The 13,513-nt window shown below is 44.8% G+C and overlaps 1 protein-coding gene across 1 annotated transcript in view; it reads left to right on the top strand.

Annotated features, from left to right (window-relative positions):
- Nucleotides 1-4,698: 4,698 nt before the first annotated feature.
- The window catches only part of B4GALNT3 (beta-1,4-N-acetyl-galactosaminyltransferase 3), a 55,017-nt gene continuing 46,202 nt past the window's right edge, over nt 4,699-13,513 (top strand). Inside the window, exon 1 of the mRNA XM_069965171.1 lies at nt 4,699-5,070. Within this exon, the coding sequence (XP_069821272.1) occupies nt 4,932-5,070 (139 nt within the window). The 5' untranslated portion in view covers nt 4,699-4,931. The remainder of the gene's footprint in view (nt 5,071-13,513) is intronic.

Raw genomic sequence — 13,513 nt, 5'->3', positions numbered from 1 at the left:
TGGGATGGTAGGCTCCAGAATGCCGCTCAGAGGGTGGACCAGTGGAAGGGTTGGTCTTTGACCCTCAGGGAAAGGGTACACCTGATCAAATCGTACCTGCTCCCTTTGTTCATCTACCTGGGCAGTGTATGTATCTTGCCAGAGGCTTCCTATACTAGGATCTACAGCCTGTTCTTCCAGCTGTTATGGGGGAATAGGCTGAACCTGGTCAAGAGAGAGGTTACGTACCGCACGAGGAGACTAGGGGGTTTGTCTATGGTGAACCCTGTGGTGTTCTTAGTGAATACCTTCTTGAAAGCTAACATCGCAAACCTCTGGAAAGAGAGGGCTCCTCCGTGGGTACTCTCCTGCAGGGAATGGTTTCAGCCTTTCTTCCAGGAATGGGAGACAGGAGGGCGAGTGAGGGACCTTCGTACACCCCATGGGTATCTTCCGGCTTACGCTACCCCGACTCTGAAGATGATACGTCGGTGGGGTCTGGGAATGTGGGAGATCAGGACTCAGTCGAGGAAATTCCTTGACCAAAGGGTTCTGTTGACCCATTTCCAGAAGCCCTTGGCGCTCAGGGATTGCCCAGGTCGGGATCTAGAGGTTGGGGTTAGTCTTTTAAACTCGAAACGGATCCCTCAGAAGTTTTGGGATTTGGCCTGGCGCTGCTTCCAGGGGAAGCTATATGTAAGGGACAACTTGAAGTGCAGGAGCTCCGATGATCGGGGGTGTCCCCGAGAGGAGTGTGGAAATACGCTGGAGAGTATGGATCATTTCCTGCTTCATTGTCCCTTCAATATAGGGGTTTACACCAGGGTGGGCGCCTCCATGGGTTGGAGTCAGTTGGTCAGTCTCACCTATCCGGAGTGGGCTTATGGGGCATTCAGGAACCTGGGTGGCCGAGATCGATGCACGTTATTTCTAGTCAGCTTAGTGGTTAGGTACCACACGTGGAACGCACGGTGTCTAGTATCTACACAGCGTAGAGTCCTCTCCGAGGTGGAGGTCTGTAGGAACATCACTGGTGACCTTGGGAAGATCAGGTCTTTGGGGTACCCGGTCTGCCATCCTCCGATCCCGGTGGGGGGCTGCGCATGACACGTTAGCTTTTTGTTTTGGTTTTCTATCAGGTTATAAATGGTAAAGGGCTTACAGGCCACCGAACTTGGGTCATATTGTTATGTGTTGTGTTACACTATATGTTTAGGTAGTTTGGTGGAAAATGTGATACATTCTGGGGTATAGAATAGGTTGGGTGGGTGATGGGGGTTTGGATCGTGTGTTTTCCTGGCGTGAGCCGATGGAGCCGCAGCTATATCCGGACTAACTCTGCGGACTCCAACAACTTGAGGCTCATGCACAGGACGGTTACTTGATGGTTCTGACATGGGTCAATGAGGGACAGGAGTGAACATACTGACCTAGGCTTATGTCTAGATTTGGGGTGAGGGTGTTGGGGCGTGTAGGTAGTGTGATAGACAGGCTATTATTTCACATAGTTATTACATTGTTATTATTATTTGCATCAATTTTGCTTTGCTTTCTCTTTGATTCTAAGTTATAAGGCAGCCGGACCTGTTGTTCTTCAGTTGATTTGGGAGGTTTTTATCTCTTATTATTTCTATTAATGATGATGACGAAGGTAGTAGTACTGATGTTTGTTTTTTTTTTTGTTTTTTTTTTTTTTTTTTGTTTTTTTTTTTAATGCTATCTTGTTTTCTTAGGTTAGTTTTAGTTAGGTGATTAGATTTATATCTAAAGTTATTTAGTGTGTGTGTATGGGGTTGGGGGGCTGTGTGTTTGGTGGTGGTGGTGGGTTCGGGGGTGAAACACGTTGGTGTGCATGTGTGTGTAGGAGGGTTGTTGGTGGGAATAGGGGTGAGCAGGCTAAGGTATGTGTGTTATTTTTCTTTGGTTATATCCCAGCTGGGACAACTTTAAGTTCAGCTATTTCATGGCCTATATGGCATTTGGCCCTATGCGGCCTTTAATCTGTGTGCTATGAAGTTTTTGTTTTTTTTTGCTATCTTTAAACATAAAGCTGGACTGGCCATGTGAGGCAGGTGTGTGCGATTATTTTGTTGTTTATTTCACAATTTTGAAACACTGGATGTTTTTTTTTTTCATGACAAGACAAGTTTAGTATTGTATTTGTTTTTGTTATGGCTGGATATGCCTGATTTTGGTTTATGTATTTGTTAATTTTTCTATTTTTCTAATAAAAGAATTACAGGATCAGTAATGTATGTACACAGTGACCCCCACCAGCAGAATAGTGAGTGCAGCTCTGGAGGATAATACAGGTATGATATATATAGAGGGGGTCCCTGTAGTTGCGGCTATACACTGTGTGACTGGATGTGATTTCTCCCCTTGCTGTTATATTACAGTCAGGGAATTGGACAGTGATGGGATTGTTGTGGTTCGGGTCATGTGACTGGTATGGAAATTTATTTTATAGCCACCAGAGCAAAAAAAGAGAAAAATCTGATCCCGTCTATAAGTCAGCGTTATGGTCTCCTGTTCTCTGTGTCACTGGTGATCAACAATAGGGAGACCCCCACCCCATAACAACCGGCTCCTCGCAGGGAGACCCCCATAACAACCGGCTCCTCTCAGGGAGACCCCCATAACAGGCCCGGCTCCTCTCAGGGAGACCCCCATAACAGGCCTGGCTCCTCGCAGGGAGACCCCCATAACAACCGGCTCCTCTCAGGGAGACCCCCATAACAGGCCCGGCTCCTCTCAGGGAGACCCCCATAACAGACCCGGCTCCTCGCAGGGAGACCCCCATAACACCCGCCTCCTCTCAGGGAGACCCCCATAACAGGCCCGGCTCCTCTCAGGGAGACCCCCATAACAGACCCGGCTCCTCGCAGGGAGACCCCCATAACAGGCCCGGCTCCTCTCAGGGAGACCCCCATAACAGGCCCGGCTCCTCTCAGGGAGACCCCCATAACAGGCCCGGCTCCTCGCAGGGAGACCCCCATAACAGACCCGGCTCCTCTCAGGGAGACCCCCATAACACCCGGCTCCTCTCAGGGAGACCCCCATAACACCCTGCTCCTCTCAGGGAGACCCCCATAACACCCTGCTCCTCTCAGGGAGACCCCCATAAGAGGCCTGGCTCCTCGCAGGGAGACCCCCATAACACCCGGCTCCTCTCAGGGAGACCCCCATAACAGGCCTGGCTCCTCTCAGGGAGACCCCCATAACAGGCCCGGCTCCTCGCAGGGAGACCCCCATAACGGGCCCGGCTCCTCGCAGGGAGACCCCCATAACAGGCCCGGCTCCTCTCAGGGAGACCCCCATAACAGGCCCGGCTCCTCTCAGGGAGACCCCCATAACAGACCCTGTGGTCATGTGATCAGCCCCGCGCCCTCTATGTCGCCTATTGAAAACCAATAAACAGACACAGAGGCTGTAAATGTGTCCTGGTCACGTGACGCGGCCGCAGCCAATCACAGGTGGGGGCTCCGATACCGTCCTGTACGGCTGGAAACATTTCACTTTTATATTGCGTGTTAAAGGTCGGGGCAAAAATGCGTTGGACAAACCAGTTCTGCCCTGGGATTCCCAGTATCACCAGTGTAACCGGCGCAGCATAGACCATCACCAGACCGGTTCTCCGAGTGCATTTTCTTTCCTGACTTTTTAAATGGTCGCTGTCTCTTTAAAGAAAAAGGTTTTTTTTTGTTTTTTGTTTTTTTGTGTGTATTTTAGGCAAAGTCTCGATTTGTATCCAATGATGTCAGAACACTAAAAAAATGCAAAAAAAACAAAAAAGCTTAAATATTTAAAGGGGAACACCGGCGAAATCTCTTTTCTTTCAAATGAACTGGTGTCGGAAAGTTATATGGATTTGTAATTAACTTCTATTCAAAAATCTCCAGACTTCCAGTACTTATCAGCTGCTGTATGTCCTGCAGGAACCACCTCTGTCCATGTCAGGAACTGTCCAGAGCAGCAGCCAATCCCCATAGAAAACCTCTCCTGCTCTGGACAGTTCCTGACATGGACAGAGGGGGCAGCAGAGAGCACTGTGTCAGACTGGAGAGAATACACCACTTCCTGCAGGACATACAGCAGCTGATAAGTATGGGAAGACTGGAGATTTCGTAATTGAAGTGAACAAAGAAAAATAAAACATGGCCACTTTCTTAAAGAGACAGCGCCACTCTTGTCCTCAGTCGGTGTGCGGTATTACAGCTCCTTCCCATTGAAGTGACTGGAGCTGAGTTGTAATACCACATACAACCTGAGGGACAGAGTGGCGCTGTTTTTGACAGAAAGTAGCTGTGTGGTTTTTTTAAAATCCTGGATAATCCCTTTAAGTATGTTAGAACGTTGCGCAGCCCCATGGACCCTGCGGTTACTGACAATAAGCAGAGTGCAGAACTTTTCATTGTAGTTTGTTCCAAGTGGAAACCCCCTTTAAGTTCCGCTATATAAGGAAGGAGACGGACACAAAGTATCTGCTGTCTGGATTAACCCACTAGAGCCCACGTGAGCTGCCGCAGGTGAGTGACAGCCCGCTGTGGCTGCCGGCGGGGAGGAGCCGCAGGCTGGATGCTTTCCCCCTCCCCGGGTGAGGTGTGCGGCTCCCAGGAGCATTGAATGCCACCAAGGTAACGGCGGCAGGCGAGGGGGGGCGGCCGGTGACAGGGAGGAGGCGAGACTGAAGGGCTGGGTCAGGCAGGTGAGACTCAGATCAGGAAGAGACGGCACACAGGAGATCAGCACCATGAAAGGTGACACTGTCTCCAGCTGAGAACGTCGCCCCCATGAGGTAAGGAGACACCGCTGCCCCCTGGACGGACGGACGCACACCATCAATGGAGGGAGATCAGAGATGACCCCACAACGTCCACAATTCACAGCAGGAGGGATCGGGCGCTGAGACCACGCTGCAGAAGCGGGCGTACGACAGGCGGGCGACCAGGATGAGGGGTCGCCCGCTGCCCCTGAAGAAGCTGCAGAAGAACTTCTGGCTGATCCTGCTGGTGGCCATCCTGCTGCTGGGGGTCCTGACCGTCTACCTGCAGATGGAGACCTACTCCAATGGCAACCCCATCAATCGCAGTGAGTACTCCCATCATCCACTCACCAAATACACAGACCCCGGCATCTCCTAGATGTGTCAGTCCTCACTGCCAATCTGGCATTCCGTTCATGAAACAGGCAGAGCAGGATGAGCAGAGGTTTATACTATGGAACATGGGGTATATAGATGGGTAGGAGGATATATAATGGGAAGGATACGGGACAAGGCAGAGGAGTAACACTCTCATCATCTCCACTCCGCTATAGACCTGCACTACAACCCCCAACATGCCCTACCATACTATATACATAGTGCCTTACAACCCCCAGCATGCCTGACCACTGAGCATGACCATAAAACTACACTATGCACATAGAGCACTACAACCCCCGGCATGCCCTAATATACTATATACACAGAGCACTACAACCCCCAGCATGCCTGACCATACTATATACACAGAGCACTACAACCCCCAGCATGCCTGACCATACTATATACATAGAGCACTACAACCCCCAGCATGCCTGACCACTGAGCATGACCATAATATTACACTTTACACATAGAGCACTACAACCCCCGGCATGCCCTAATATACTATATACACAGAGCACTACAACCCCCAGCATGCCTGACCATACTATACACATGGAGCACTACAACCCCCAGCATGCCTGACCATACTATATACATGGAGCACTACAACCAGCATGCCCTGACCCCAGATGTAGAAAGTGAACAGTTATGATACAGATAGTGAAATCTCCCCGGCATCTTAGGTGTGCACACTCTCATCAAGACTCTGATCACACCCGTGTTATAGCTGCATGTATTACACCATCACCTGCCCTGTGCCAAACATTCACTGTACTGTACACCCAGCAATAACCATGCCCAAGAGATACCAGAATATGTACAATGTATATACAGTATATACCCAGGTTATACCAGCTGCACATATATCATTTTATACAGTATATACCCAGGTTATACCAGCTGTACATAAATAATTATATACAGGAGATCCCCAGGTTATACCAGCTGTACATATATAATTATATACAGTATATACCCAGGTTATACCAGCTGTACATATATAATTATATACAGTATATACCCAGGTTATACCAGCTGTGTATATATATATATATATATATATATATATATATATATATAATTATATACAGTATATCCCCAGGTTATACCAGCTGTACATATATAATTATATAGAGGAGATCCCCACGTTATACCAGCTGTACATATATAATTATATAGAGGAGATCCCCAGGTTATACCAGCTGTACTTATATAATTATATAGAGGAGATCCCCAGGTTATACCAGCTGTACTTATATAATTATATACAGGAGATCCCCAGGTTATACCAGCTGTACATATATAATTATATACAGTATATTCCCAGGTTATACCAGCTGTACATATATAGTTATATACAGGAGATCCCCAGGTTATTCCAGCTGTACATATATAATTATATACAGGAGATCCCCAGGTTATACCAGCTGTACTTATATAATTATATACAGTATATCCCCAGGTTATACCAGCTGTACATATATCATAATATACAGGAGATACCCGGGTTATACCAGCTGTACATATATAATTATATACAGTATATACCCAGGTTATACCAGCTGTACATATATCATTATATACAGCAGATACCTGGGTTATACCAGCTGTACATATATAATTATATACAGTATATACCCAGGTTATACCAGCTGTACATATATAATTATATACAGTATATACCCAGGTTATACCAGCTGTACATATATAATTATATACAGGAGATCCCCACGTTATACCAGCTGTACATATATAATTATATACAGGAGATACCCAGGTTATACCAGCTGTACATATATAATTATATACAGTATATACCCAGGTTATACCAGCTGTATATATATATATATAATTATATACAGGAGATCCCCAGGTTATACCAGCTGTACTTATTTAATTATATACAGTATATATCCAGGTTATACCAGCTGGACATATATAATTACATACAGGAGATCCCCAGGTTATACCAGCTGTACATATATAATTATATACAGTATATATCCAGGTTATACCAGCTGGACATATATAATTACATACAGGAGATCCCCAGGTTATACCAGCTGTACTTATATAATTATATAGAGGAGATCCCCAGGTTATACCAGCTGTACTTATATAATTATATACAGTATATCCCCAGGTTATACCAGCTGTACATATATAATTATATACAGTATATACCCAGGTTATTCCAGCTGTACATATATAATTATATACAGGAGATCCCCAGGTTATACCAGCTGTACTTATATAATTATATACAGTATATCCCCAGGTTATACCAGCTGTACATATATCATAATATACAGGAGATACCCGGGTTATACCAGCTGTACATATATAATTATATACAGTATATACCCAGGTTATACCAGCTGTACATATATAATTATATACAGTATATACCCAGGTTATACCAGCTGTACATATATCATTATATACAGCAGATACCCGGGTTATACCAGCTGTACATATATAATTATATACAGTATATACCCAGGTTATACCAGCTGTACATATATAATTATATACAGTATATACCCAGGTTATACCAGCTGTACATATATAATTATATACAGGAGATCCCCACGTTATACCAGCTGTACATATATAATTATATACAGGAGATACCCAGGTTATACCAGCTGTACATATATAATTATATACAGTATATACCCAGGTTATACCAGCTGTATATATATATATATATATAATTATATACAGGAGATCCCCAGGTTATACCAGCTGTACTTATTTAATTATGTACAGGAGATACCCAGATTATACCAACTGTACATATATAATTATATACAGGAGATCCCCAGGTTATACCAGCTGTACATATATATTATATACAGTGTATACCCAGGTTATACCAGCTGTATATATATAATTATATACAGTATATACCCAGGTTATACCAGCTGTACATATATAATTATATACAGGAGATACCCAGGTTATACCAGCTGTACATATATAATTATATACAGAAGACCCCAGGTTATACCAGCTGTACATATATAATTATATACAGAAGACCCCAGGTTATACCAGCTGTACATATATAATTATATACACTATATACCCAGGTTATACCAGCTGTACATATATAATTATATACAGTATATACCCAGGTTATACCAGCTGTACATATATAATTATATACACTATATACCCAGGTTATACCAGCTGTACATATATAATTATATACACTATATACCCAGGTTATACCAGCTGTATATATATAATTATATACAGGAGATACCCAGGTTATACCGGCAAGCTCCCTATCACTATATATTATGCTATAACCCTTCTGTACACTGTGTGGGTCTCAGTAATATAGTTGTTTATTAGTGTGCGGCGGTGCTGGCTCTGGCAGCAGCTGTCAGGTATAACATAGGTAATGTCGCATCCTGCCTGTTTCACATCTAGCAGCTGCTCTCTATAATTGATCCCTTTGGGCTTTGTGTGTCTTCGGTCTTCAGTCCTGGTATCTGACAGCAGTGAGGCGGGCACAGCAGCCACCCGGGCACCGTCACATCTCAATACTTCAAGACACTCCCCTATCCCTTTAAGCCACGCCCCTTGGTGTGGTAAAGTATATTAGAAAGTTAGTGCCATCCGTGATCACATGACAGCTCCCCGCAGGCCTGACCACCAGTGTCCGGCTGTGCCATCCTGTATCGGTGTTTGTGCTGTGATAGTCGCAGGTCACTGCTGATGCTGATCCAGATTCCCATCAACACTCTTTAAAGCGTCACTGTCACTTTAAAAAACTTTTGAGACATCAAAAGTTGATCGATCACCTGATCAACTGCAAACGAGGTATAGATACACGACAAAGAGGTATTATATGGCTGTTGCCTGAGTGTGATTAGCGGAGCGCCCTCTCCAGGTGATGCCCGGGGCTGTTTGCTCACTTACTCGTTTACCAGTTTATTTTGGCTGTCGCTCACCTGGCACAAAAAACACCATTCATCTAACAGCGCAAACAAAAAGACCGCGGCGGCGGCGGCGGCAGCAACTAGTAAGCGCTCCCCGTCTGTCAGGTACACAACAGATGTATTATAATCTGAGCACACGCCTGTGGCGCTCATCAGGCCTGCCAGCTGCCTGGCACAGGAGACACTACGCCACTAAGTGTAGGCATAACTCCCCACTACTCCGGATCAGCAGAGCTGAACCATGGCACCACGCCTGCCCACGACCTATCCAGTCACACCGGGACAATTCACTTAAATCTCCTCCTGTATAAGTAAATTGTAAGAATTTGTATAATATTTTAAGCCCCACCCCCGCTTAAGCTAGGAACGCCCCCTCCCCCCATGATCCACCCTAGAGGTTCCACCTTTCATTCTCCTTTCATTTTCCAAAGAGTCTGTGAGGAATGGAAGATGGAATCTGATTGGTTGCCGGGGGCGACTGAGCCAGTGTCGCTTTACACCATGTTTGATAAATCTCCCCCTATGTGTCTCTCTGGCGCCACCTATTGGCAGTCTCTGGCTGTAAGTGAATGTGTGGCCTATATAATATGAGAATGAAGCCTGGCTGGGAGTGACGTTCTCTCTGCACAATGGGCCCTTTAATGGCGGCCACCAATGGACTTTCCAGGCCTCGGTCTCTATAGCATTAGCGCTGACCTCCGCGGCCTCCGCCACTTATTTACCGCGTCTCGCCAAACAGTCGGGTATTAACGTTACAGTCTGTCTGTCTGCGCACAGAACCTGTATTGTCATCCTATATCTTCTGTGTGAGACCCCGGGGACCCGCGTGTGAATACGTCCATCAGATAGGAGCAGACGCAACTATTAACTAACACAGATCAAAAGCGCCAGAACGAGAGCGATCACCGCCATCCGGGGTCACGATACACTATACCGTAATGGCTGCACCGTAACCCGAGACTCCAGAGAGTGCAGGACTAGGTAGTCATCATCTGGGGCCGAGAGCAAGAGTATATCTGATGTATACTGAGAGTAGCCTGCCTGTATATATGCACAGTAACACTTCTGTATATGGACGCTGCACAGTACCACTTCTCTTATCCTGTATATACGGTCACTGCACAGTACCACTTCTCTTATCCTGTATATATGGACACTGCACAGTACCACTTCTCTTATCCTGTATATATGGATGGTGCACAGTACCACTTCTCTTATCCTGTATATATGGACACTGCACAGTACCACTTCTCTTATCCTGTATATACGGTCACTGCACAGTACCACTTCTCTTATCCTGTATATATGGACACTGCACAGTACCACTTCTCTTATTCTGTATATATGGATGGTGCACAGTACCACTTCTCTTATCCTGTATATACGGACACTGCACAGTACCACTTCTCTTATCCTGTATATATGGATGCTGCACAGTACCACTTCTCTTATCCTGTATATATGGACACTGCACAGTACCACTTCTCTTATCCTGTATATATGGACGCTGCACAGTACCACTTCTCTTATCCTATATATATGGACGCTGCACAGTACCACTTCTCTTATCCTGTATATACGGACACTGCACAGTACCACTTCTCTTATCCTGTATATATGGACATTGCACAGTACCACTTCTCTTATCCTGTATATATGGATGCTGCACAGTACCACTTCTCTTATCCTGTATATATGGACACTGCACAGTACCACTTCTCTTATCCTGTATATATGGACAGTGCACAGTACCACTTCTCCTGTCCTGTATATATGGATGGTGCACAGTACCACTTCTCTTATCCTGTATATATGGACACTGCACAGTACCACTTCTCTTATCCTGTATATACGGACACTGCACAGTACAACTTCTCTTATCCTGTATATATGGACACTGCACAGTACCACTTCTCTTATCCTGTATACATGGACACTGCACAGTACCACTTCTCTTATCCTGTATATACGGACACTGCACAGTACCACTTCTCTTATCCTGTATATACGGACACTGCACAGTATCACTTCTCTTATCCTGTATATATGGACGCTGCACAGTACCACTTCTCTTATCCTATATATATGGACACTGCACAGTACCACTTCTCCTGTCCTGTATATATGGATGGTGCACAGTACCACTTCTCTTATCCTGTATATATGGACACTGCACAGTACCACTTCTCTTATCCTGTATATACGGACACTGCACAGTACAACTTCTCTTATCCTGTATATATGGACACTGCACAGTACCACTTCTCTTATCCTGTATACATGGACACTGCACAGTACCACTTCTCTTATCCTGTATATACGGACACTGCACAGTACCACTTCTCTTATCCTGTATATACGGACACTGCACAGTATCACTTCTCTTATCCTGTATATATGGACGCTGCACAGTACCACTTCTCTTATCCTATATATATGGACACTGCACAGTACCACTTCTCTTAGCCTGTATATATGGACACTGCACAGTACCACTTCTCTTATCCTGTATATATGGACACTGCACAGTACCACTTCTCTTATCCTGTATATATGGACACTGCACAGTACCACTTCTCTTATCCTGTATATATGGACGCTGCACAGTACCACTTCTCTTATCCTGTATATATGGACGCTGCACAGTACAACTTCTCTTATCCTGTATATATGGACACTGCACAGTACCACTTCTCTTATCCTGTATATATGGACGCTGCACAGTACCACTTCTCTTATCCTGTATATATGGATGCTGCACAGTACCACTTCTCTTATCCTGTATATATGGACACTGCACAGTAACACTTCTCTTATCCTGTATATATGGACACTGCACAGTACCACTTCTCTTATCCTGTATATATGGACACTGCACAGTACCACTTCTCTTATCCTGTATATACGGACACTGCACAGTACCACTTCTCTTATCCTGTATATATGGACATTGCACAGTACCACTTCTCTTATCCTGTATATATGGACACTGCACAGTACCACTTCTCCTCTCCTGTATATATGGACACTGCACAGTACCACTTCTCTTATCCTGTATATATGGACAGTGCACAGTACCACTTCTCTTATCCTGTATATATGGACACTGCACAGTACCACTTCTCTTATCCTGTATATATGGACACTGCACAGTACCACTTCTCTTATCCTGTATATATGGACACTGCACAGTACAACTTCTCTTATCCTGTATATATGGACACTGCACAGTACCACTTCTCTTATCCTGTATATATGGATGGTGCACAGTACCACTTCTCTTATCCTGTATATATGGATGCTGCACAGTACCACTTCTCTTATCCTGTATATATGGACGCTGCACAGTACCACTTCTCTTTTCCTGTATATACGGACAGTGCACAGTACCACTTCTCCTCTCCTGTATATATGGACAGTGCACAGTACCACTTCTCTTATCCTGTATATATGGACATTGCACAGTACCACTTCTCCTGTATATACGGACACTGCACAGTACCACTTCTCCTCTCCTGTATCTGTATATATGGACACTGCACAGTACCACTTCTCTTATCCTGTATATATGGACACTGCACAGTACCACTTCTCTTATCCTGTATATATGGATGGTGCACAGTACCACTTCTCTTATCCTGTATATATGGATGGTGCACAGTACCACTTCTCTTATCCTGTATATACGGACACTGCACAGTACCACTTCTCTTATCCTGTATATATGGACACTGCACAGTACCACTTCTCTTATCCTGTATATATGGACACTGCACAGTACCACTTCTCTTATCCTGTACATATGGACACTGCACAGTACCACTTCTCTTATCCTGTATATATGGACACTGCACAGTACAACTTCTCTTATCCTGTATATATGGACACTGCACAGTACCACTTCTCTTATCCTGTATATATGGACGCTGCACAGTACCACTTCTCTTATCCTGTATATATGGACGCTGCACAGTACCACTTCTCTTATCCTGTATATATGGACGCTGCACAGTACCACTTCTCTTATCCTGTATATATGGACGCTGCACAGTACAACTTCTCTTATCCTGTATATATGGACACTGCACAGTACCACTTCTCTTATCCTGTATATATGGACACTGCACAGTACTACTTCTCTTATCCTGTATATACGGACACTGCACAGTACCACTTCTCTTATCCTGTATATACAAACACTGCACAGTACTACTTCTCTTATCCTGTATATACGGACAGTGCACAGTACCACTTCTCTTATCCTGTATATATGGACACTGCACAGTACAACTTCTCTTATCCTGTATATATGGACACTGCACAGTACCACTTCTCTTATCCTGTACATATGGACACTGCACAGTACTACTTCTCTTATCCTGTATATACGGACACTGCACAGTACCACTTCCCCTGTCCTGTATGGTGG

The sequence above is a fragment of the Dendropsophus ebraccatus genome, chromosome 1 (genome assembly GCF_027789765.1).
Source record: "Dendropsophus ebraccatus isolate aDenEbr1 chromosome 1, aDenEbr1.pat, whole genome shotgun sequence".
In the NCBI taxonomy this organism is placed as follows: Eukaryota; Metazoa; Chordata; class Amphibia; order Anura; family Hylidae; genus Dendropsophus; species Dendropsophus ebraccatus.
The sequence above is the reverse complement of the archived record's forward strand: the minus strand, read 5'-3'. Positions and strand labels throughout refer to the sequence as shown.